Source organism: Bactrocera tryoni, chromosome 2, assembly GCF_016617805.1.
Source record: "Bactrocera tryoni isolate S06 chromosome 2, CSIRO_BtryS06_freeze2, whole genome shotgun sequence".
Lineage (NCBI taxonomy): Eukaryota > Metazoa > Arthropoda > Insecta > Diptera > Tephritidae > Bactrocera > Bactrocera tryoni.
In genome coordinates this window covers 59,334,324-59,358,672 of record NC_052500.1, presented here as the reverse complement: position 1 = coordinate 59,358,672, position 24,349 = coordinate 59,334,324, and the positions used below count along the sequence as shown (strand labels likewise).

Genomic DNA, 24,349 nt, shown 5'->3' with positions numbered 1-24,349 from the left:
TTATTTAAACGTTTTAATTATGTAGCGGTTAGTTGAGGTAAACTTCACTAGCGAAAGTATATGTATATACTGCAAATTTTTTGTTGCTCTTATTAAAACGATATTCTAACAGTAAAAATAATATAGGTAGAATGCTATTACACTTGATCTCCTTTTTGCACGGTTAACTCACTATTAGGACAAATTTAACAAAACATTCGTGCAAAAAAGAAAAACATCTAAAAGAAATCTCATTTTATATCATACAGTGAGAATTTCCTGATTAAACTTTTTTTCTGATAAAACATTTAAATTTATTGATCCAACAATTTTTACACAAATTATGGTATTTTTTTAACTCTATTTTAAAGCTTAGTATTAGTAAAAATATTTATTTGGAACTAGATCTCCGGGAGCTCCTCTCAAAAAAGACGTTGGCCAGTGAACTGGATTCTCAGAAATTAAAAAAATCAAACAGATTTCATTAAAGTAATGTTCAATCTGGTAAATAATCAAAGAAATAAGCAAAATAATTTTTTTTTTGAGAAAATGGAGGTTTCGCCAAAAAAATCGATTTTTGACATTTTTTCTGATAAAATGCCTTAAATTGTTTATAAATAAAATATTTATCGGTGAGAAAAAATCTTCAATTACTTACTAAAAAATATATTTAAGAAGCTTGTGTTAAAATTTGGGACTAATCAGTTTAGCCGCTTTCCAGTAATGTTGGTCAGCGTCTTTGAAAACACCATTTTGGGAAAAAAGCGTTTAAAGTTTAACCTTGTACATCCAAACACTCTAAAACGCATTTTCAAGTTTGCGCGTAACTTCGAAAATATCCACCGGAACGATATGATATTTTCTGAATGTATACTTAAATATATTTACATTAAGAAAATAAAATAAGAAATAGCAATTTTTTGAAAATTTTAACTGTATATAACTCCTTAAAAAAAAAAAATACTGTGGGAATGGCAAAAAATAATAATTAATTTCAAAATTCATGTAAATATGTTAAGTTTATGATTTAAAAAAAATCGTCATTAACCGCTGTCATTTGCCTTTACCTTTACTCCTTCATACAGCTGACGGTAGCATTATACTGCTTCATTTAATTGGCACTGAAATCTTGCAGACCGCTCTGTGTTCGGGTCCAACTTGAGGAAATTATTTTCTAGCTTCAACGTCATTTCTAGACACTTATTACGTTAACATGTTCTGAAATCAACCTGTATTGACGTAAGGCATTTTGATTTTATTGCAAAAAAGTATATAACTAAAATGAAAAACACGTGCTAAAAAGTTAAACCGGGCAAAAACGGTAACTGGGGGTGTACAAAAAAACCCTGTAAAAAACATATATACTCGTCTATAATATACTTTATGTACATATTTAAGGGTGGGTCAAAAACAAGAGATGTTTTTTTTCGCTTGGCACTCTGAAAAATTGGTTGATAAACACCACTTAGAATAAATTAAATTTATTAAATTTCAATGATTAACATCTTTGAAATAATTAGGTCTACGATAAAATCGTGGGAGACCGATTGGTAGAGCATTCAATTTCGTATAAAATCTATGAAACGAAATATTTTTTCAAGTTTTTAGAAGCGAGATACAAATTTTTCCATCTGATAATAAGAAACAAATAGAAAATTGTTAGACGGGAAGGTTCCCCTCCAATCAAGAGCCTTGGAGGCATTTACCAACCAAATTTTCAAAGTACCAAGCGAAAAAATAGTAATTTTTTTTACCCACCCTAATGTCTACGAGGGTATATATCTACTATAAATACATATCTGTCGCTTTCACTTCTGCTTAAACGCATCTCTAATTCTAAGTATTTGTACTATTTGCGCCCTAATGAGTAGTTCAACAAGTTTAAGTTAAATAACGGAACGCACCGAAGCTATAATACCCTTTACAAATACAAAAGTTTCCTTAGAAGAACTTTATTGCGATCGTTCAAATTTTATGGTAGCTATATGTTATAGTCATCCGTTCTGAATAATTTTTTCGGTGACTGCATTATTGCCAATATTTTAAACGATATAGTGGTCCGATACTGACGATTTCGACAAATGAGGATCTTCTTTTTGAAAAAAAAGACTCTGCGAAAGACGATGATTCTAGGAACGCTTAAGGGAGGCACCAACCTTAAAAGTATCTATTAAATTAAAAAGAAAAAAAACTTTATTGTATATTTCGATAGTTTATATCTCTGCCTTACCTTAGAAATACCATACTGAAATTTTCAACTAATATTTCCAAAATATTTGGAGTCACAGTGTTCTAAAATATAGTTGATCTGTTCAATCAGTTTATCTTCATTCACGTTTTTTAGAAACAGCATTTTTCAAACTTACTGCAGTTATTTTTAAGATACAACTTATTCATTACTTATTAATTATTAATTTTTTCTACATGTTCTATATATAATGTATATACATAGTTCTCCATGCAATGGCCTACCTAGGCTCTATGAGGTATGGCTTTGAGGGTTCTTTCCTTGGCGCAGTCGGAGGTCACGAGCAACTCGAAAAATATTAATGGGGTATTCTTAGAATATGTATAAATACACCCTCGAAAGTTTAAAACAGTTCATAAAGCATAGGCTGTTCTCCTCAACCTATAAGACTTTATAGTCAAGTACGTTGTTTTCTCCTTTGTAACTTCAACTCAATTATTTGAGATAGAGTTATGTACTTATATATAAACGATTAGGATGACAAGACGAATCGAATTCCGGGTGACTGTGACTGTGCAAGCTGCCGCCCACTCCTCATATAACGGTTCTGTTGAAAACTACCAAAAGTGTAATAACACATTAAATAAATTTGTCAAAGACATTAAATTTTACAATTGTGATGGTTCATAGGAGTTTTCATCTTTTAGCTGAAATTCCGATATTTCCATATAACGGTGTGAAAATATGCGAAATCGGTTGAAAACTTGACCTAGCCTAATACTAATATAAAAGCTTACAAACAACCCACGTTCGATCATAACAAATTTCGAGATTATAAAATATATTTTGGAGTATGATTATTCACTTAAATATCATTTATACTCAAAAATTACTGTATAGATTTGGCAAGGCATGCGTTGAAATAAAACCGAAAGACATTCTAAGTTCCATCAATGTTTCCGGTTAAGTAGCAGATAAACGTCAGCAGTTTTTTTTGTGTCGATAATAAATTTTAAACACCTGACTTCCACCACTTGCCCCACTGTACTTGGCACAAGTGGAGTTAAGAGCGTCAGAATGCTGTAAACTTGTATATATTTACTCATACATGTATGTATGTATGTATACACTAATAGGAGTGTGTGTGTATGCGATATGCATTTATTTTAATCTGCGGAAGTAAACCCGAATAACAGAATTGAAAAGAATTGAAAAAAGTGAGTGAATATGAGCACAGGCAAATTGTTAACAGAAGCTTAGAAACAAATGACGTTTACAACCTATGTGGTTTATTATTAATAAATAATTATGCGCATAGCATTGTAATTATATTTAATTATGTGCTATGTACGTATGTATAGTGTGTATTTAACTTCATCGTTTTCACTGAGACATTCATAATGGAATATGTGTACTAATTATCAGCCTTTAACTGTTACAAGGACGTTGAGTAAATGTAATTTTTTATAAATATGTAGATATGTATGTACATACGTTGATATAATAGTTGTGGTTTTACATGTCAGTAAGTAACTTGCAATTTAATTCTGCCAAATTTACTATGAATTGGATTCAATAGGTCCAAACATTTTTCAACTAAATATTAACCGGTATTCTTGACGTTAAACACTATGTAAAATATTTAATTAATATATTTAATGAATTTACCGACAGTTTTTCCGGATTTGTAGCTGACCATGAGAAAAACGTTAAACTTCCAAGTTCAGTCTAAACGCACATACGTATTAGACCGGCGACTGCTGTGGGTGAGTGGGTTGATTGGTTGTGTGGCTACCAGTCGGCTAATAATAAGTTCGAAACACACATTTGACTTATACTGAATATCTTATAGTTATGCGGAAAATATTTTAAACTAAAACCGAGCTTTGTAACAGCTTTTAAATTCCTGATAATCTCCAATTGCGCTATACATCGGAAAGGAAGAACGACTGGTGCGCTGTTGGGAACGCGGCTATAACCGCGTAAGCGGTGCCTACGCCTATAAAGATGATAAAATGTAAGACAAAACAATATTGAGCTATTAAACCTCAAGTTTTAGCTAAGGAAGCTTGATGGACGTTGGGGTGAAACGATCTCTGTTGTTGTTTTAAAGGTTATCCAGGACCAGGGGTGGCAAGGCGTAAGCTAATTGTCATCAAAGTTATATCCGTTATAGGCCCAAAAAACGCGCTGTTTTGACGGGTTCGGTTCATAAAGCAAAGCATTGAGCAAGGATAGCTCAGGGAGCAACTCCAGCTCTTCGTCTACAACGGGCAGTGGTTATACTCCAAGTACGCCAAATACTGGAAAGGTGTCTTTGAATGTATTAAAGACCCCGTTTTGGCGTGCAGTGCACGTTTGAAGCCGTTGCGTTCGTTGTCTGGTCGGTAAATTACTTCTAGAAGGCGGCTCCGCTCAAAGCATATAGGTTATGTTAGGTTGATCTGGTAGGCCAATAACCCACACATAGACCAATTGGGTCCTTTGCGATACCAGATGGCGTTCAGTTGCAAAGTCCAAGAGGAATAGTCATCGTTTAGGATGCCTACCCTTAACAGGCTCTGCGGCCTCACTATCGATACCTCCTCCAATGTATCATGCAGTGGGGACCCCAGATGGTTACAGCGCAATCTTGCCGATGCGAGACAACTGCAAAAGATTACTCCATAGTTTCCCTGATGTCTTGCTCCTAGACATTTTCTTCAGTCTTCTCGGGCGAATGTCGCTATCAGACAGTAACCAGTTAGTATTCCCATCATGTTCCTACAGTCTTTTCTATCGAGTGCCAATAGGAATTTCGTGTACTTCCGATCTACCGTTTTGCTCTTGACTTTTACAGCTTTGCACGCAAGTAGATCGTTCCATCGGGTTTTAACCTTCTTTACCATACTTCTGTCAAGACAATGAATTCCCGATGTTTATCAATGTTCGGATGTTAGACGCACACCACTCTTAGCAATCTTGTCCACTATTTCATTGCCCTCGATGCATTTGTGGCCTGACACGCAGTAGAAGTGAAGTTGCTTACTTCTGGTAACACTTTCCACTGCTGCCCTGCTTTCCAAGACACTTCTAGCCAATATGCAATACGAGGTTACTGCCTTAATTGTTGCTTTACATAGTCGTTGACTCTGGACTAACCTACAGGTACATTAGAGGCCAGCTCAGCGGCTTTCGCAATAGCAAAGACCTCAGCTTTAAATATACTGCAGTGGTCCGGCAACTTAAAAGGTTGCCTTATGCCTAACTCTGGACAGTATATTCCCGCACCAACTCCATCGTCCATTTTCGAGCTATCCGTATAGATCTTTTCCTATGTTTACTTTGAACCTTCCTTTGAACCCAGTTTAAAAGTGGGATCATGTAGTCGGTGTTTGCCCAACCGCTATTACCCACCGAGCTATGCCCGAAGTTTCTTTAGTTAAAATCTCCTACAGTCTGTAATCGTCCTGCCGATTTTGCTGCGCAGTTTTCAGCGAAGAGGTCTATAGGAGGCAGGTGTAGTATCAGTTCAAGAGCCGTCTTTGGGGTTGTTTTTAAAGTTCACGTTATACACATCGCAGCGAACATCTGAACCCTCTCCACTGGCTTCCGGTAGGTGACTTTCCTTACGCTTGTCCACCATACTACTGCACCGTAGAGCAGAATTGGTCTAACAATAGCTGTGTAACACCAGTGAATAAGAGAGGAAGAGAGCCCCCAGGTTGTTGCGAGCGTCTGCCTACACACATGTAAAGCTTTGCTGGCTTTCCTCATTCTTTCTTCCACGTTGTGCTTCCACAGCAGTTTGCTGTCCAAGACTACCCCATGGCACTTGATGCGGTCCTTGAGAGAGAGTTGTTTCAGTTGGTCCAGTTATTAAGATGACGATCAAAGCAGATAACTGTAAGGTAGGTTCCTACGAAAGCATTCTAGTAGAAATTGCTTGGAGAGAAGTGCATCACTATGTAAGTGTTCCACAGGTTACATCAGATAGCATCCTGAAGCTTCTCCGTATGTTTTTCACTGCATCGAGACCACCATCTCTTTATTGCGTAGTTTCTGACGATCCGGTCAACTGCCTTGTATGTAGCCAAAAACGATTTTTTTGTATTTTCGTGGGTGCAACCGGTCAGGAACTTGAGGATTTTGTTGCGGCTATGTTTTTTGACAATAATCGCTGTCGTATACGAAGTGAATGACTACCGGTTATTGAATATAACACCTAAAATCTTAGGATTGTTAACAGTCGATATTTTAATGCCATCGACTGCCAAAAAATACCTCTGGTGGCTGAAGGAGTTACAAGATATAGAAGTTAAACATCTGATTAATTCTTAAACTTTGAAATAGTACGGATTATTGTCTACCCGTCAGATAATTTATAATCCACCTCTTCAGCTCTGAAGAGAGCACTGATTAATTCGTGAGTCTCTAGGAGCGTTGAACTATTAATTGTGTCGATCTATCACATTCGATCCATTCAGTGCGGCTCATTGTTATAGCTACGAAAATGAGTAACAGATTGTTTGAGATCAGACATTTTTGAGCGTTCCGGTTACGTAGACCTAACTGCCCTCTTTTAAGGTAACTTTGTATCCAATTTGTGAGTTTCAAGTTTTGCAAAAATATAACACAATATACAGATAGTAATTTAAAGACGAAATGTAACTTTTGGAAATCTATTTAACAAATTTCAAATTTATTACATTTAATAAATTTAATATGTATGTATGTATATTAAAAACCCAAGTGTACGTAAGTATGTATAGAATATTTTGGCTTTTAAAGCTTATATTTTTAAGTTATTCATGGAATTATTTAACCCGTTATCAATGTCCCATATAACAAGTTGACCATCAACACCAGATGTGCTTATTTTTTTACCATTTTCTTTTTCACCAGCATATAAGCGAATACAAGTTATGGCGTTTTGATGTATTGAATCAACATTAGTATCAGAATTTTCAGTTCTTAAGTTTCGATCCAATGATTGGAAGATACGCATAGCGGATATGCCGCTAGACTCTTTCTTTTGTGATTTATCTAATTTAGCCGTTAGCACCAATTTTGAATTATCAACCAATGTATAGACCAATGGAACACAGCTATGGCCAGCCACAACTATGGACACTGGCGATATCCAAACGCAAGAAAGAAAGGGTAGATACTGTGTTTTGCAACGTACAAATGCATTGCCATTAGTTGCATCGGCAACATTAATGCAACTATCATGACCAATCCAACAAATTTTATTTCCATCAGCAGAAAAGTTGACATCGTTTATCCAGCCACCACCTGAATTCGTTGAGTTTTTAAATTCTGCCATAAGATTTCCCAATGGCATGCGATTGCCCCAGGGTGTTGGACTTGGTTGATCCTCAATGTCTTTAATGTAAGCTGAAAATACGCGGACCTGAAATATATAAATAGGTATCATTAATAGATGCAATATATTAAAAACACGAATAAAAGCTAACTTCGGTTTCTCCGAATCTATAATAAATTTCACAAAAGTTTCCAAACAAGGACTTACGTGCAAAATTAAAAAAATTTGTTCAGGGTATGATTTTTTTTTGTAATATTTCTATTTTCATTAAAATCTATGGACTTACCTTATAGTCGGTTGATCCAGCCACAAGCAATACATTATTTGGATGCCAATCTAAAGAGGTAACTGTCGAACGAATGGGTTTTTTAATATGCTTGGACACCCACCAGTCATTTTCAGACTCAAAATAGCACACCGATATCAGGCGTGCACCTGAGCCAACAGCGAATTTATTTTCTGCTGGCGACCATTTAACACAAGTAGCTGCACGATTGATACGCAACAAAACCAAAGTGGGTTTCCATTTACCATCATCGCCTTGGGACCAGACATAAGCGTTCCGATCAGCAGCACAACTTACAATGCGATTCGTATTTTTCGCCCAATCTATACCCATTACTCGTAAATCATGTTGATTTAGCACATCGGATAACTTCCAATCATTACGTTCGCGGCTATAGATATGAATTTCATTGTTGTTGGGCGAAAGAGCAATTTCTATTTGAAATGAAAGTACCAAAAACAAAAAAGTTGTTCATAAATGGATGACTAATAATGACAATTTTTTGAGTTCCAAATATTTACGGGAGCGATCTTTATTCCAAGCATGACAAGTTATTGATGCCAAAGAGCCTCCAAATGTATAACGTTCGGACATTGTTGGTATGAATTGATAAATGCTAAGATATTTGTAATACTTTTAAATGTTTTTAGAAAAGTTAATCGCGGACTCTGGGCCGTCTACACGATTATCAAGAAAATTTGTTAACTATGACTAATATTAGTCCAAAAAAATGCACTTATTCCACAATATCCAAAGAATTTTTTATCTCACGAAACGTTTTTGCCGATTTGACAGCTAATAGTGCTGCCACTTTAATATTCACAAATTAATAAGAAAAAGTTTTCTCTGTCACTAGGAATGGTCGAAATATTTTATGGTAAATGATTTGAGCATATTTAAACCTGATATTTATTCCTAAATTTAATAATGGGATTAAATAAGAATATAAAAGGGAGAAGCTTTTTTAACTTTATCGAAGGGTTTTTGTCTAAAAGAAATTTATAAAATGTTATATAAATTTCTAATCGATCCTATCAAAAATCTAAACAAAATTCACAAAGTCTTTAGTTTTTCATCTGATTTTCGAACTTTTTTGTTGTGTTTTACTCAAAATCAGATTTTTAAATTCAATATCCCTCATAACTTCAAAACTGCTGCATTTATATTTCCTAATATTTTTTATATTCAAATTATAAATTAACTGATTTTTTTGCAAAGAACTGCGGGTCTTCTTTCAAAGTTTTCCCAAAAAGTGAAAAAATTAAATTTCCCAAATCCCTTAGTGATTGTAAAGCGATTAGAGAGTATTTGTTGCCAATATCGTATATTTTAAAATTTCTCTGTGAATACTTTACGGAATATTCTCCAAATGTCATTATATCAAAAATCATTGGCTTTTTAAAATTGATTGAAAAAATCTTAAAAATTGGCCTTGTTTTACACGAATTAACCGTACAACCCCTTGATTTTTTAAATTTATCGACATATCTTACACGAATAGAACAAGGCAGTCACAGCGTTCACACATGGACTCTTTTGTTGCTCATTTCAGGCAAACTCTCTTTTGGCGCCGCGCATAGCTACATATCGATGTACCATTTAACACCATATTATTTCTTATTTTTTACTTTACATTTGACATCCTCCAATATTTACAATTAGAAATGACAGAAGTATTTATATGAAAGCAGAAACAGCTGTTGAGTTCGTCATCAAGAAAAGCAAATTTGGAATAGCACTAAACAATTTAGGGGCACACCTTCCATATATTATTAATTTTTAAATGGAAATCGTAGATACATATTACAGCAAAGATGAATATGTGGAGACTGTAGGTTATATAAAATTTAATTAGCTTAAGAAGAAAAATTCACAAATATTCCCATTAAAAGGCTTCTGGGAACAAGGTGAGCAGGCAGACCGTCCTATGCGGATCACAAAATATTGTTCTAAATGGGAAAGTTGTTGTGCAAACCGGTGCGATAATTCGTGGTGATTTGGCAAATGTACGTACGGGTCGTTATTGTGTTATAAGCAAAAATGCCGTCATCCGTCCGCCGTACAAACAATTCAGTAAAGGTATTGCGTTCTTCCCTATGCATATAGGCGATCATGTTTTTATTGGTGAAGGTGCAGTTGTGTCGGCGAGTTCTATTGGCTCATTTGTGTATATAGGAAAAAATGCAATTATTGTGAGTGCTTGAAGTGAAATATATGTAGTTTAGTTTCTTAAATACTTAACATCAACTTTAATTTTGCTCAGGGTCGACGTTGTGCGCTTAAAGATTGCTGCATCATAGAGGACGGTGCCGTACTACCACCAGAGACAACCGTGGCTAGTTATATGCGTTACACCGCTAAAGGAACCATCGAAGGAGGTCAAGGTAATCCAAATTTTGTTCCGGCGGCAATGCAGGATCAAATGGTTGATTATACCAAATCATTCTATGAGCATTTCTTGCGAAATCCCCAAGCGGGTTGAAACTTTTAATCGTTTATTTTAAAGTATTTTCGTAAGCTTATGATTTCTACATAGTTTTAAACAAATGTTTCTAAAATATCGTTTCTAATCTCATTCAAATGTAGAATAATAAATAGTTCTATTAAACAATAAAACTGCAATTTTAAATGTTGCTTTTGCAAGTCAAAACGACTATTTAATCTATTATACCAGTTTCAACTTCGTAAGCCGGGTGACCCATCTCAAATATTGGATATGTTAAACCAGTTCGCCGAGCAATGTCTTCAGCTGTTTCTTCAGAATTATTTAAAGCTCGTGGATTTAAGTTTTCGTTCATAAACAACACAGTAGAAGTATTGCGACAGTTAGAAACAGTTGCGGCTACATGTAAAGGTGTCTGATCCCCATCAGATTTCGCGTTTACATCAGAACCATGTTGCAGCAGTAGTTCAGCACATTCTGCATTACTCCATTTACAGGCTGAATGTAAGGGTGTCCAGCCCATATTTGTCCGTGCATTAGGATCAGCTTTGTATTCCAATAACAGCTTGGCTATGTCAACGAAATTATTATAACACGCACGATGTAATGGAGTATAACCGTCATCGTCTACTGCAGAAACGGCCTCTTTATCCAATTTCAATATATCGCGGACCTCATTTATTTTATTTTCATTTACTGCCCACAGAATCATTCGCTCTATACTGGCTAATATGTATATATATTATTACTACAAAGTAGTGATATACTTAATTTTATGTCATAAACTTACATTGTGGATTTTTATCTTCTTCAATTAGGTCATCGGCATCATCATCCCATCCACTAACAAACATACCTCGCGGTATTTTAGCGTAACGTAACTTCTCAAGTTGAGATTGTTCATCATCAGAATCGTAATCGCCCATTTTTTAAATCTACAAATTTTAGTTTATTGAATTATACAGTGTTTTGTAGGCTAATCTGGAACTTCGACTATATTTGTAAACAAATAAAATCCATCAAACGTCAATATTCTGCGACAATAAACTCGATATAGTATATTACAGGGTGAACCACATCAACTTATCAACTGCGAAAATCGTAATAAATAACAGTCGTAAATAATTACAAATATAGCACTAATAACTCTCCAAGCCATTAATTAAATACAATAAAATTACTAGGGTTTAAAAAGGCAATTAATTTTAATTCCGATTCTTCCAAAACATCTATACGACTGCATAATGCATTTTTGGCACGCCCTGTTATTGACTGAAGTTATATTTGTTCACATATTTTCATAACAAATAAAAACACAAACACAAAAGACTTTTCCATCAATAATTATTTTTTAGTTAATAAAAAAAATAGTAAATAATGTCGGAAAAAGGAGTAAGTGAAGATGCACAAGCAAATGGTGATCAAAGTTTGCAGGCGATATTTTCCAAGGGCTGGGAAGGGTTCGAGGAATTAGAGGAAACTTCTCTACCATTCAACTCGGCAGAATATCAAGTGAGTACGAGATCTTAACAATTTTACCGGCTCTTTTTATTAACACTTTACTTAAAGCGCAAAGTCAAAGAGACTATGAAGAAATTTGAAGAAGCCACAACTATTGTAAATCAGATTGGTCTATTCAGTCCCAATGAGCTTATCGATGAAGTTTCTACTGATTCGTTGCAATACCTGATGCTTCCCTTCTATTTGGGTAAAATAGCACTAAAACTACAACATGAAAGTCGTGGTGAAGTACTCCAAATTGCTGAAGTATACTTCAAGTAAATCATAAACAAAGAGAAACAGTGAATTTGTCCTTACTTTGAATATATTTCCAGAGATTTTTTACAGCGTTGTCAAGAATATGAGCTATGTGACGAGTATAAAAAGAATGCAGTTGGAGCAGCAGAAGGTAGTAATACAGATGAATTAGCGCAACTAATGCGTGCAGCGCATGCCCGCAACGACAAAATTGCACAATTCAGAAAAAAGAAAGAGTTGGATGAATTTGTAAGGAAAATGAAACTTGCTGTGCGCAATAAAAGTGTTGATGACGAAGTACGTAGAGAATTTTTCTTAAAACTACTCAATAAAAGTATTATCGATGCCACCGAAGAATTGGATAGCATTCAATTAGAAAAACAAATGGTAGAAATGCGTACAATGCATGGTTCAGCCGGTGCACAATCTAATGAGCATTTCGATAAAGTCAAAGCAATATCTACTTCAGACGCAGCTGGACATTCACATCATCATCACCATCATCTTTCACAACAGAAGAAAAAACCTATGCAACCTTTCATTATTACACGTAACTCTGCACAAAAGGCGGTATTCGGTGCAGGCTATCCAAGTTTGCCGGTAATGACAGTCGATGAGTTTTACGATCAACGTGTACGGGAAGGAGTTTTCCCTGATGAAGAGAAGGTAGCCAAAATGAATCGAGAACAAGCAATAGCCGCTGCACAAGATCCCAATGAGAAGGAGGATCAAGAAAAGGCTGTTGAAGAGATTCAAGTTGAGAATGATGATCCAGAATATTTAGCACGTATGCGCCGCATGGATGAATACAAAGATGTTGTACGTCGTGGTGACGGCAACCGTTATAATCGCAGTTAAATCACCGCTCATATTTATTTATTATGAATGTGTAACAAAATAAAAGCACGTTTCCTTGTTCTTTTAGGACGACTTCGATGATTTCATATAAATAAAAATATAAAAGTTTTCAAACAATTTTTAATTCATAAAAGTTTGGTAACTAAATCGCTGTCTTACATAGTAATTATATTCGGACTTAATAAAATAAACTGTATTTGTGATTGGTCTGATTTTTAACAAGTTTTTGGCGACTTTGCTATTTATTAGTTTCCTTTGAGAATAACTTGGTTCAAGAAAATTGAGATGGTACACAACAAATGTGAAAAATTTAGTCACTTTCATTTATTAATTAATTAGTTCTGTTTTATATATCAACAACATCTATATTTGAATATTATAAATGTAAATATTGTATATCAAGAAATGCCAAAAAGTTGTGTGTGTATAAACATTAATGGATATATTTGGCACACAGGTCACATTATCACGTTATATCTGCGTATCTTATGTTAAATATTAATGAAATTGAGCAATTACCTATAAGTATACCTATATTGTACATTTAGCCACATTGTATGTATGTGTATAGTTTTACACTCATAGCAACTGCAGGATTGACATGTTTTCTGAACATTTTCTTGAACACACATATAATATTGTTCAGGCTAAATTTATGTATACAGTGTAAAGTATTAACGAAACACAAAAAAACACATATTAATAATATTTAACACAAAAAAACACATATTAATAATATTTAACAAAAAAATAACCATTTTCATACTTTTTTTCTTATATATATGGTGCAATAAGTAATATCAAAAAACTCATGCTGTCAAGTTAAGTATTTCAAATAATATCAAGAATTAAAGTATCATTTGCCGTATACAGCATTATTTTTCGTTGATCTTATTTTAAACAATAAAATTAAAATACATTTTTCTTAGACAATAATATAAGAAGTAATTAATTCTGTGATACACAGATTACACTGAAAACAGTTCATAAAATACACTTGCTTAAACAAATATAATATACCTAAAACACAATAGTTAGAACATAACAATTCATCTTCTTGCCCGCTTTTTAGGTGGTTGTAAAAAGTTTTCCTCTTCCTCATCAATATCCATTGCATTTAACTGCATTAACGCTTTAGCTTTACGTAACATTTCATTGTCTTTAAGCCAACTGCTCTTCAGAACATCATCAACCGTTGGCCGTTTTTTAGGGTCCACAATCAGCATTTCTTTTATAAGTGTAGCAGCACGTTGAGAAACCTTTTTCCACGTAGGATGACTAAAGCGAAAACGCCCGTGCTTTATTTGTTCACTAGCGGGTGTACCAAAATCGTCCGAAAAAGGCAATGTACCGCTTAGGCTAGATAGAAAACGAACATTTAAGTAAACTAGTAAATATTTGAATAATCAAGTAAATAATAATAAAATGTTACCAAGTAAACAGAACAACACCAAGGCTCCAGATATCCACTTTTTTCGTATAAGCCCCTCGTCCACCGGTTTGTAGCACTTCAGGTGCTACATATAATGGTGTTCCACACAACGTTTTCATGACAGAATCATTCTGCACAAATTTACTTAGACCAAAATCGGAAACTTTTAATAAAGTTTCCTCGTTCGAAGATTCCAGTAATACATTGTCAGGTTTTAAATCCCGATGACTTATGCCTAAATGAATACATAATTGATTATAATTATATAAAAGATATTAAACGCAAAAATTTACCTTTATCATGCAAATATTTAACAGCATGGCACATTTGGTAGAAAAATAACTTGGATATCGGTTCTGAGAGATTTCTGTTTGTTATAATGCGATTCAGTAAATCGCCCCCCTTCATAAATTCCAACACCATATAAACAGAGTCGGGTTTATCAATTATATCATGCATCTTGATAACGCAGGGCTGTAATATCGTGAAAATATACATTTTTTTATTATGTATTTTAAACAAATTTATGTTAATTATTTTTTTAATCCACTTACATGAGAAAGACTCTTCATTATATTCGCTTCATTAAGAACCTTTTCAGGGTCATTGGAATTTAATTGTTTGTTACGACTGATAGCATTACATTCGCTTAGTAGGTTTTTCTTAACCATTTTCATTGCAAACTGCTCACATGAACGTATATCAAATACCAAACGAACTAACCCACAAGCACCAGAACCCAATTTGCGACTCACATAATAAGTGGATGTAATTTCTTTTGGTAAGCCTAGTGCTTCGTTTGGGCATAAATCTTTGAATACAAAAGCTAAACAGAAATGTAACAATATTTATGTATACACTTAAATAAGGATAAAATACAATTATAATACCGCTACCTTTGTTCGTAGGATGACAAAGAGAAATAACATCATCGTTTTTCAAAATTCTGGTTTTGTTCATACCAATTCGTTCACCATTAATAAATGTCCCATTTCGAGAGTTGTCCTTTAGAATACAAATTTGATTGAAAAAATAAAAACAAAACAGTATACTCATTTCAACTTACTTCAATATAAACTGGATTAGATATATCACAATTTTCCCGCTTCAATGTAAAATGTATCTTCGATATGCGATAAAGAATTTTTTCTGGCAAATAGTCCAAAGTTAACATTAAATTACAAGTTTCACCTCTGCCAGCTGCAAATTCATCGGCATTTAGATCTAACAATGAAATAATTTTATTCAGGTACAAAATAAATAAACATTTAGTTTTATTTTTTGTAAATATTTAGTTAGAAATTTTAAGTCTCAATATACATGCAGGTTTTATAGACTTTACTGAACGCTTCATTCTTTTACTAAATATAAACTACAAACTTACCTATAGAATTCATTTTGATATTCTTTCCATACAAACGTCCCCAGATTATATTCTCTATGGGTTGACTCTGAGTTTGGCCCCAAATACTAGAGGCTTGACTTTGAGTGGCAATATTAGCATGGCGCGCCATCACACTTATATGAAAATTACCCAAAACTATAACAAAACAAAATTATAAAATTGCGAAGTCCCAAAAATATTGATGATTTTGTAAAAATTAATCTTTTAACACACTCAAAAAACATTAAAAGTTCAGTTATTATTTTTCAATACTTCGCGGCTAACTTCTTTTCAATATAAAATGGGAACAGATTCTTCCGTTTTACATTCCACTTTCCATTATGATAGTTACCACATTTTTTAATTAAGTTAGTTACTTAAAGTCTTTAAATGTTTATTTGATCACAAAATCTTTCATCATTTAGGAAATAATTAAGAAAGAACCAAAACGCAATTTCAGAAGCAAGAATTCTCATCTCAAAAACAAATTAATTGTGCTTGGATAGTTCTAGTTCATGATTAAATTTTAAGGTTGTTGTAGAGAGAGTGCTTTTTCTTACGAATATTTCCTTCTTTTTAATTTTTCTAGTCTTCATTTTGTACATTTTTATGATTATTCGTCTTTAACCACCTATTCATATGTATTTAGTTACTGCAAAAAACTTACATTTTTATTGATGGATGTATTTGATTTCGACATTATGGTGTTAGTGTTGATGTTTTTTTAATAATGATTCCAGTTTCTATATAATTAATGAATAAACAATTTCGTAATCATAAAATAATAATTATAACAGGACCATTTTTGTAGGTCAAACAATTATTCGTTCAAAATATTGTGACGAATACCAATACGTAATAGATTATAAATTCGAATAATTAATAATAAAGCCTTAAGTTGTTTAAATTAAAAATAAATATAAGTATATAGGCATGGAATTGAGACTTTTATTTAACAATCCAGTGATTGAACTCAAAAGTGAGTTACAAGGTAGACGATTTATCGAGAAGATCGTTGCATTATTAACTTTTGTAAATGAATTCCTCTAATGAACCCTGTGTCGCAACTGTATATGGTGTTGGCAACTTTGTTGTTCTAATTTGACAGTAATCTTTGCAAGAAAACGTCATCCAATTTTCTCATATGTGCAAGTGGTGAAGAAAATTAGAATTCTGTTGTTTTAGTAAAGTTAATGACAATTTTAAATACATTTAATACACTAAAGTTAATAACATTATTCACATAAAATGCCTCTAAAGTTAGACATAAAACGTCGTTTAACTTCGCGCTCGGATCGTGTAAAATGTGTTGATCTTCATCCGACAGAGCCATGGATGTTGTGTGCACTTTACAATGGCCACGTACACATTATGAATTATGAAAATCAACAATTGGTAAAAGATTTTGAGGTGTGTGATGTGCCGGTGCGTTGTGGTCGTTTTGTGGCAAGGAAAAATTGGCTCATCACCGGATCAGATGATATGCAAATCCGTGTGTTTAACTACAACACTCTTGAAAAGCTTCATTCATTCGAGGCTCACTCGGATTATCTACGATGCATTGCCGTACACCCTACACAGCCGCTCATACTGACAAGCAGCGGTATGTAATATTGTTTATTATTATTATACATTAGAAATATATAGTAAATATTTGAATACAGATGATATGCTTATAAAATTGTGGAATTGGGAAAAAATGTGGGCATGCCAACGTGTATTTGAGGGGCATACACACTACGTTATGCAGATTGTTTTCAATCCAAAAGATAATAACACATTCGCATCGGCATCTCTTGATCGAACAGTAAAAGTTTGGCAACTCGGTTCAACCTTCGCCAACTTCACACTTGAAGGACACGAAAAAGGAATTAATTGTATCGACTACTACCATGGAGGTGATAAACCTTATCTTATTTCTGGTGCAGATGACAGACTTGTAAAGATTTGGGATTATCAAAATAAAACGTGTGTTCAAACTTTGGAGGGACATGCCCAAAATATATCTGCTGTTTGTTTTCATCCGGAATTGCCTATTGTATTAACCGGTTCCGAAGATGGCACAGTTCGCATCTGGCACTCAGGCACTTACCGTTTGGAAACCTGTCTTAACTATGGATTTGAACGTGTCTGGACAATTGCATGCATGCGGGGTAGTAATAATGTTGCTCTTGGATATGATGAAGGATCAATCATAATAAAAGTAGGTCGTGAAGAACCAGCAATGTCAATGGATGTAATTGGATCGAAAATAATTTGGGCCAAGCACTCTGAAATGCAACAAGTAAGCACCTAACTATACTCATATGACATGACTTATTAATATACAATATTTTACAGGTTAACTTAAAAGCAATGGCTGATGATACTGAAATCAAAGATGGAGAGCGTTTACCGGTTGCGGTTAAGGATATGGGAGCATGCGAAATTTATCCTCAGACAATAGCGCACAACCCCAATGGTCGTTTTGTGGTCGTATGTGGTGATGGCGAATATATAATATATACATCCATGGCTTTGCGCAATAAAGCATTTGGTTCCGCCCAAGAATTCGTTTGGGCTCTGGAGAGTAATGAGTATGCTATTAGAGAAAATAATGGAACAGTACGCCTTTTCCGCAACTTTAAAGAAAGAAAGAGTTTCACACCAGAATATGGCGCCGAAAGTATATATGGTGGCTATTTATTCGGAGTTAAAACATCGTCTGGATTGGCGTTTTATGACTGGGAAACACTGCAGTTGGTGCGACGTATTGAAGTGCAACCACGACATGTATTCTGGAATGAAGCTGGCACGTTGGTGTGCCTTGCTACTGATGAATCGTATTTTGTTCTGTCTATAGACACAGCAGCCATAGCAGCTGCCTTAGAGAGCAAGCAAGGGCTCGAAGATGACGGTATCGAAAGCGCCTTTGATGTTTTAGGTACGATATTATACTAAATTTTTGATACATTTTAGACATTTTTAAAACCATTGTCGTTTCAGGGGAAGTCAACGAAGTTGTAAAAACTGGTATTTGGGTTGGAGATTGCTTCATATATACTAATTCAGTAAATCGTATTAATTACTATGTTGGTGGAGAAATTGTCACTATATCTCACTTGGATCGCACAATGTATTTACTTGGTTACGTACCAAAAGACAACCGACTGTATTTGGGTGATAAAGAATTGAATGTTATCTCATTTTCACTTTTGCTTTCTGTACTCGAATACCAAACTGCTGTTATGCGTAGTGATTTCGAACGGGCTGATCTGGTATTGCCCACAATACCAAAAGAGCATCGCACACGTGTAGCCCATTTCTTGGAAAAGCAAGGCTTTAAGCCGCAAGCATTACAAGTCTCTACAGATCCTGATCATAAATTCGACTTGGCATTGCAAATCGGGGAATTGGAGGTTGCTTTGAAATTAGCACGTGAAGCAGAAAATCCTCAAAAGTGGTCACAATTAGCAGACGTTGCCTCTCGTAAAAATAACATGCAACTTGTAAAAGAGTGCATGCAGAAGGCGAATGATTTCAGTGGTCTTTTGCTGTTAGCAACATCATCAGGGGATGACAAAATGTTGGAGGAAGTAGCTGAAAGCAGTTCAAGTCAAGGTCGGCACAATATAGCATTCCTCTCCTCCTTCGTTCGAGCAGATGTACAACGTTGCTTGGACATTTTAATTGAGACGAATCGTTTACCCGAAGCAGCATTCTTTGCGCGTACGTACATTCCCAGCCAAATGTCCCGTGTAGTGGAACTTTGGCGTGAAGAGTTGGCCAAATTCAATGAGAAAGCTGGTCAATCTCTCGCTGATCCAGCTAAATATGAAAATCTCTTCCCTGGTCTTGGAGAGGCTCTACGCGCCGAGGAATTTCTACAACAAACACAGTCAAAGAAGTTACCAGCTACTGCTGCCGCCAAAATACCACTCAATATTGAACGCAATCCTATCGAAGAAATGTATGCTGCAGAACAACGTGGAATATTTGAAAGTAACGGCAAGCCTGGAGTTCAATCATATAAGAAAAGTGATGACTTTGTAATTCCACCTACAAGCGCCGCTGCTACTACATCTACAGCCGCATCTGCATTAAATAAGTCATCAGATGGACTGGCAAACGATGGTGATGACATTGACGATGAATTAGACCTTGAAATTGAGGGAGTAACATTGGACGATAACATTGATACGACAGATGTGAATTTAGATGATGATTTTCTTAGTGATGACTAAGTCAAGCGCTATCAAAACACAACTTGCATAATACAATTATTACACATACATTTAGAAACTTATTCCCAAATATGAACTGTTTATTGTTTATTAAGTTTTTCATTGAGATATTGTTCTTCATTCTATGTAACAACAGTACTAATGGGAAAAAAATATGTCTAATATTTTTATCAGACCGAAGTTTAGACTTTGTAAACATACATACGATCAGTAGCGATACTACGCAATTATCAACGTTGCGCAAATTTTTAAGCATTCTGTATAAATTTAATATAATAAACAATAAAGGAAATACTTATAGCGAACATTTATGTTAGTCAAAAAAGTTATTTTTTATTTGATATTTAATATGGCATTAAAACTCAACGTATACCAATATTGCTGCAACAGTACATTTCTCGTTTTGAGGATTTGTACTCATAAAACGTTTATTTGAATCAAAACCATTAATATTATAAGAAATGACTACAAAGTTGGTAATAATATTTAATAGCCCGGTATATGTGTGTATATGTTATTTACATTTACATTAAAAAATGTATGCAATCAGCTTCACCTGGTGGTCAATTAGTACAGAATTTTCTTCAGATGATTTACAAAGAAAAATACACATTATTGAAGGAAAATGCCCTTGAACCCATTAACATATATTATATTAATTTTGTTTAATGCAAAGTCGTGCAAACGGGGTTAAGCGATTTGTATAAATGAAGCCGGTGTAATTTAAGGGAATACATACATACACACTGTAGTAAATGTTAAACTCATATGTTCATTATATGACAAACATATCTACATATACCACGGTATCACTGTAGGAAATTACAGATGAGAAATTTGAATTATCGCATATATAAAATCAAAACAAACACTTTTTTATTTATTCTCTTATTTTATTTTTTTCTTTCCAATTCAAGTAATTGGAATAAGTTGCTGTCTACAACATGTTTGCTTTCATTAAATAACTGTTAAATTCCAAACTGTATTAAAAATGATATATACTTTTATATGTTAAGATTAATTATATTCATTTAGGTGTCTTGACATAACAAAAATATGGTTACTCTATCTTTGAGTTGTTACGAATGTTTCGATTCTATTAACAATAGGAACATTGATATATGTTTGTTTTAAGTTCACTTTTTCTCTACGTCTCGTGGGGAAGGATTTTGCTGCTCTTTATTTGAAGATAAATTTAATGCAAATTATAATTTATTTTTAAATAAAAATCAGTGCAAATCACAACTAGCAGGTAATTAGATATTTTATTACCAACAAAATAGAAATTCGCTATACAAATTTGATATGTTTTGTTCTATAAGTGACATTCAAAATATCGATTTTTCTTAGTTGATTGTTTTCTGTATGGATAAGTGTGTGTGATTTTTTATTTTTTCCAGCTATCTTCAAAATAAAAATTGATCTAATAAAAAAGCAGTAAAAATAAAATGGATAATATTCAGGGAAATGAACATCAACCCCAACAACGGACTGGATTTGCACCACGACGTCAGTATGATGATCTTGGACCGTCCGTGCTTACCAGTTTGGATAACATTACAAACGGTCATATGCAAACTCCAAAAATTGAGCTGGCATCAAGACCCATGAAGTCTAAAAAGGATAAAATGGCAGATTTAACTGCCACAACCAGCAAATTAGCTATTGAGGAGTTAAGATTGGTAAGGACAATTTAAAACTATAGGTGTTATTAATATAATTTTTTCAAAATGAAAAAAGTTTTCAGGCGAATTAAGTATTTAAAAATATTCATAAACGAAGGAGTTTTTGTCATATCCTTTTTATTGACAATAAGTTCTTGAAAAAATATTTGATTCTACTAACCATATTGCGTATTAAATTTTAACTAATATATACATTTTTTTTTAATACTATTTACATTTTGCCTTATGGATATAACAAGGATTTTCCACTTTCAGACCGATAGCAATGGACTGGCTATGAAAACACCGGTTTCCATTTTGCAAGAGCTCTTGAGTCGGCGAGGAATAACTCCTAACTATGAGTTGGTGCAAATCGAGGGCGCCATTCATGAGCCCACATTTCGTTATCGTGTCGCTTTTAACGACAAGGATGTGCCGTTTACAGCAATGGGCGCGGGACGCTCCAAGAAAGAGGCTAAACATTCAGCTGCACGTGCATTAATTGATAAGTTAACTGGAGTACAGCTACCTGACGCAGCCCAAACTTGTGCTGGTGTTGGAATTGGTGCAGCAACTGGTGGTATTACTGCTACAAATGTAGCCAACGAAGCCAACGCAAATGCAGTTGGCAGTGGCGAGTACGTATACAGATCCTATTAGAAATAGATGAAAGGCGTATTTGTATTTATGGCAATTCCATTTTTATAGTGGCGCCGATAAAATAGTTGGAAACCCAATTGGATGGTTGCAGGAGATGTGTATGTCTCGTCGCTGGCCACCACCAACTTATGAGACAGAAACTGAAGTCGGTTTACCACATGAACGACTATTTACAATTGCCTGTTCTATTCTTAATTATCGTGAAGTTGGAAAAGGCAAAAGTAAGAAAATTGCCAAACGTCTAGCAGCTCATAAAATGTGGACGCGCTTACAAGAAAACCCATTGGACAACAATCAGATATCGGAAGCAATGCGTGTCGATCTGGATGGAGATGTAAGTGATAATCCCTGTGATATGTCAAATTTGATAAGTACCTATACAAAATTCAATAATTCGTCGATAAATTTCAAGTCACCATATGGAATTTGTAAAAAGATACTAATTCTTAAAGTATTCAAATGCTGATACTTTCTTCAAACATTTAAAAAATTCTTGAGAGTTGTGCTCTTAATAGTCGGGTGTAAGTAATCGGAAAGACCGGTTTATGTCCGACTACTGTTAACCCACAAATATATATCCCAAACTATTTGGCGTATGTTTAAACAGTAAAAATTACAACAATTGATCCATGACTTGTGATTTCGCTTTCTCGTTACAGAATCGTAACTGTTCTAATTATTATGGTGATTTGAAAGATATCACTGTGCCTACATTAACGAGCCAGCATAGTAATAAGGTCTCACAGTTTCATAAAACACTTAAAAATGCTACCGGAAAAAAATTATTGAAGTTGCAGGTGAGATGCTTACATAAACCTTATATTGTTGCATTATTTGGAGAAAAGAGCTATGATAATTTGTTCGCCTATTACAATGAATCATTTAAACAATATTTTTTATAGTATACTGTATATCTACGTATGTAACTGTAAATGAGTGTGCATTAGATACTAATATTCGCCATGTTATAAGCTCAACAGGAGTTATTTTTGATGTAATGGTAAAGAAATTTCTTGCAAGAAACTGAAATTAAAAGAGTAGTTTTTACATATCATATATTAAAAACAGTTTAATTTCCGATCATTAGAGATAAAACATAATAAAATCAAATACAAATTGCACAAAAAAAAGAATGCGCATGCACAATCAAGTTCTTGTATTGAATAATTTGTATTTATGAGGTGTATACATAAATACAATGTTAACAGAAGTAAACTTTTTTCGGTTGTTTTGTATGATGCTTAATTTATATTAAATTTTAGGCTTACAAAAATTGTTCTACATATAAAGAATTGGATATTCAGACAAAAAAGTTTTGAAAGTTTTAGGATTATTTTACATCATATATGTATGCATATGTTTAATGTTAAGTCAAACAATATTTAATACGCTTCATTTTTTTTTATATATTTGCAGAAAACGTGTTTAAAAGGTCCAAAAATTGATTATGTTAAATTATTGTCCGAAATCGCCAATGAGAATCAATTTGAAGTTACTTACGTTGATATAGAGGAGAAAACCTTTACAGACCAATGCCAATGTTTGGTTCAGCTTTCAACTTTGCCGGTCGGTGTATGCCATGGTTCTGGCCCAACAGCAGCTGATGCACAGAAGCAGGCTGCACAAAATGCATTGGAGTACTTAAAAATTATGACAAAGAAATAAATAAAAAAAAAACTTGATTGTTAAAGTATTAAGATTTGGCAGTCGTGAGAGATATGCAACCTTATAAGGCAGAATCAAATGTAAGATGGTAGTGATAACAAATATTTGATGTCCAGTGAATAAATAGCGGAAAATTTCTAGTGTATTTCTGCTTAAGGACCGATTGCTAAAAGAATCGTATGAAAAAAATTAGGAAGAATTGTAAATTTTCAATATTTTCGTTAAAAACTTTAATTAACTTAATTCTAAATAAAGGTAAAATTTTATAATTAAATATTTTTGTTGGATGAGGTATTAAAAAAAAGAAGATATTTGTTTTGCATTTGATACCAAACGGAATTAAATTTTTTTTATTTACAAAATGCAATCATTAAGAATATTGTATGCATACATCACAAAAAATCAATTGAAGTGGAAATGATTTAAAAATTGCATATACCACGAAAACAAAATTTCATATGTATATGCTGATTATGAATATGACTTATGGTCATAAGAAAG

The 24,349-nt window shown here is 33.9% G+C and overlaps 7 protein-coding genes across 9 annotated transcripts; 4 read left to right on the top strand and 3 right to left on the bottom strand.

Annotated features, from left to right (window-relative positions):
* Positions 1 to 6,814: 6,814 nt before the first annotated feature.
* On the bottom strand, positions 6,815 to 8,559 carry LOC120769251 (actin-related protein 2/3 complex subunit 1A-B). Its single transcript, XM_040096153.1, has 3 exons — positions 8,283 to 8,559; positions 7,762 to 8,195; positions 6,815 to 7,562 (listed from the first exon to the last, which is right to left on the bottom strand). Exons 1-3 carry the CDS (start codon positions 8,353 to 8,355, stop codon positions 6,939 to 6,941), a joined length of 1,131 nt encoding a protein of 376 aa, XP_039952087.1. The 5' UTR covers positions 8,356 to 8,559; the 3' UTR covers positions 6,815 to 6,938.
* Positions 8,560 to 9,431: 872 nt separating this feature from the next.
* Positions 9,432 to 10,390, top strand: LOC120767987 (dynactin subunit 5). The gene is made up of 3 exons (XM_040094405.1): positions 9,432 to 9,592; positions 9,654 to 9,953; positions 10,025 to 10,390. The coding sequence occupies exons 1-3, from the start codon at positions 9,545 to 9,547 to the stop codon at positions 10,241 to 10,243; spliced, it is 567 nt and encodes a 188-aa protein (XP_039950339.1). The 5' UTR covers positions 9,432 to 9,544; the 3' UTR covers positions 10,244 to 10,390.
* Positions 10,216 to 11,232, bottom strand: LOC120767986 (ankyrin repeat domain-containing protein 49). The gene is made up of 2 exons (XM_040094404.1): positions 10,995 to 11,232; positions 10,216 to 10,930 (listed from the first exon to the last, which is right to left on the bottom strand). Exons 1-2 carry the CDS (start codon positions 11,128 to 11,130, stop codon positions 10,419 to 10,421), a joined length of 648 nt encoding a protein of 215 aa, XP_039950338.1. The 5' UTR covers positions 11,131 to 11,232; the 3' UTR covers positions 10,216 to 10,418.
* Positions 11,233 to 11,493: 261 nt separating this feature from the next.
* On the top strand, positions 11,494 to 13,535 carry LOC120767985 (immunoglobulin-binding protein 1). Its single transcript, XM_040094402.1, has 3 exons — positions 11,494 to 11,716; positions 11,774 to 11,982; positions 12,040 to 13,535. Exons 1-3 carry the CDS (start codon positions 11,582 to 11,584, stop codon positions 12,818 to 12,820), a joined length of 1,125 nt encoding a protein of 374 aa, XP_039950336.1. The 5' UTR covers positions 11,494 to 11,581; the 3' UTR covers positions 12,821 to 13,535.
* A 139-nt stretch (positions 13,536 to 13,674) lies between these two features.
* LOC120767984 (ovarian-specific serine/threonine-protein kinase Lok) lies at positions 13,675 to 15,820 on the bottom strand. Its single transcript, XM_040094401.1, has 7 exons — positions 15,637 to 15,820; positions 15,319 to 15,476; positions 15,149 to 15,257; positions 14,807 to 15,078; positions 14,546 to 14,726; positions 14,253 to 14,487; positions 13,675 to 14,179 (listed from the first exon to the last, which is right to left on the bottom strand). The coding sequence occupies exons 1-7, from the start codon at positions 15,764 to 15,766 to the stop codon at positions 13,870 to 13,872; spliced, it is 1,395 nt and encodes a 464-aa protein (XP_039950335.1). The 5' UTR covers positions 15,767 to 15,820; the 3' UTR covers positions 13,675 to 13,869.
* A 939-nt stretch (positions 15,821 to 16,759) lies between these two features.
* LOC120768172 (coatomer subunit beta') lies at positions 16,760 to 20,184 on the top strand. Its single transcript, XM_040094735.1, has 4 exons — positions 16,760 to 17,239; positions 17,301 to 17,920; positions 17,977 to 18,559; positions 18,622 to 20,184. The coding sequence occupies exons 1-4, from the start codon at positions 16,885 to 16,887 to the stop codon at positions 19,857 to 19,859; spliced, it is 2,796 nt and encodes a 931-aa protein (XP_039950669.1). The 5' UTR covers positions 16,760 to 16,884; the 3' UTR covers positions 19,860 to 20,184.
* An 811-nt stretch (positions 20,185 to 20,995) lies between these two features.
* On the top strand, positions 20,996 to 23,917 carry LOC120768608 (interferon-inducible double-stranded RNA-dependent protein kinase activator A homolog). 3 transcript variants are annotated; one of them, XM_040095374.1, is made up of 6 exons: positions 20,997 to 21,111; positions 21,260 to 21,541; positions 21,800 to 22,161; positions 22,232 to 22,517; positions 22,843 to 22,980; positions 23,600 to 23,848. In XM_040095374.1, the coding sequence occupies exons 2-6, from the start codon at positions 21,308 to 21,310 to the stop codon at positions 23,846 to 23,848; spliced, it is 1,269 nt and encodes a 422-aa protein (XP_039951308.1). In that variant the 5' UTR covers positions 20,997 to 21,111; positions 21,260 to 21,307. The 3 variants fall into 3 exon arrangements, with proteins under 3 accessions (XP_039951310.1, XP_039951308.1, XP_039951309.1); XM_040095376.1 differs by lacking the exon at positions 22,843 to 22,980 and having other exon boundaries at positions 20,996 to 21,111; positions 23,600 to 23,917; XM_040095375.1 differs by lacking the exon at positions 20,997 to 21,111 and having other exon boundaries at positions 21,308 to 21,541; positions 23,600 to 23,917.
* The last annotated feature ends 432 nt before the right edge of the window (positions 23,918 to 24,349 follow it).

Excerpts from the sequence above, each read along its gene's own strand:
- LOC120768172 (XM_040094735.1), top strand. The coding sequence starts at position 16,885 with ATGCCTCTAAAGTTAGACATAAAACGTCGTTTAACTTCGCGCTCGGAT. Across the intron at positions 17,240-17,300 it reads GCTCATACTGACAAGCAGCG|ATGATATGCTTATAAAATTG; the intron begins GTATGTAATATT and ends ATTTGAATACAG. Across the intron at positions 18,560-18,621 it reads AAGCGCCTTTGATGTTTTAG|GGGAAGTCAACGAAGTTGTA; the intron begins GTACGATATTAT and ends TTGTCGTTTCAG.
- LOC120768608 (XM_040095375.1), top strand. The coding sequence starts at position 21,308 with ATGGATAATATTCAGGGAAATGAACATCAACCCCAACAACGGACTGGA. Across the intron at positions 22,518-22,842 it reads GTGTCGATCTGGATGGAGAT|AATCGTAACTGTTCTAATTA; the intron begins GTAAGTGATAAT and ends TTCTCGTTACAG. Across the intron at positions 22,981-23,599 it reads AAAAATTATTGAAGTTGCAG|AAAACGTGTTTAAAAGGTCC; the intron begins GTGAGATGCTTA and ends ATATATTTGCAG.
- LOC120767986 (XM_040094404.1), bottom strand. The coding sequence starts at position 11,130 with ATGGGCGATTACGATTCTGATGATGAACAATCTCAACTTGAGAAGTTA. Across the intron at positions 10,931-10,994 it reads AGAAGATAAAAATCCACAAT|CCAGTATAGAGCGAATGATT; the intron begins GTAAGTTTATGA and ends TATACATATTAG.
- LOC120767984 (XM_040094401.1), bottom strand. The coding sequence starts at position 15,766 with ATGGCGCGCCATGCTAATATTGCCACTCAAAGTCAAGCCTCTAGTATT. Across the intron at positions 15,258-15,318 it reads CTAATCCAGTTTATATTGAA|GACAACTCTCGAAATGGGAC; the intron begins GTAAGTTGAAAT and ends TGTATTCTAAAG. Across the intron at positions 15,079-15,148 it reads TTGTCATCCTACGAACAAAG|CTTTTGTATTCAAAGATTTA; the intron begins GTAGCGGTATTA and ends ATTTCTGTTTAG.
- LOC120767985 (XM_040094402.1), top strand. The coding sequence starts at position 11,582 with ATGTCGGAAAAAGGAGTAAGTGAAGATGCACAAGCAAATGGTGATCAA. Across the intron at positions 11,717-11,773 it reads TCAACTCGGCAGAATATCAA|CGCAAAGTCAAAGAGACTAT; the intron begins GTGAGTACGAGA and ends CTTTACTTAAAG. Across the intron at positions 11,983-12,039 it reads ATTGCTGAAGTATACTTCAA|AGATTTTTTACAGCGTTGTC; the intron begins GTAAATCATAAA and ends ATATATTTCCAG.
- LOC120769251 (XM_040096153.1), bottom strand. The coding sequence starts at position 8,355 with ATGTCCGAACGTTATACATTTGGAGGCTCTTTGGCATCAATAACTTGT. Across the intron at positions 8,196-8,282 it reads TTGGAATAAAGATCGCTCCC|AAATTGCTCTTTCGCCCAAC; the intron begins GTAAATATTTGG and ends CATTTCAAATAG. Across the intron at positions 7,563-7,761 it reads CTGGATCAACCGACTATAAG|GTCCGCGTATTTTCAGCTTA; the intron begins GTAAGTCCATAG and ends TATATATTTCAG.
- LOC120767987 (XM_040094405.1), top strand. The coding sequence starts at position 9,545 with ATGGAAATCGTAGATACATATTACAGCAAAGATGAATATGTGGAGACT. Across the intron at positions 9,593-9,653 it reads AAGATGAATATGTGGAGACT|GCTTCTGGGAACAAGGTGAG; the intron begins GTAGGTTATATA and ends TCCCATTAAAAG. Across the intron at positions 9,954-10,024 it reads TAGGAAAAAATGCAATTATT|GGTCGACGTTGTGCGCTTAA; the intron begins GTGAGTGCTTGA and ends AATTTTGCTCAG.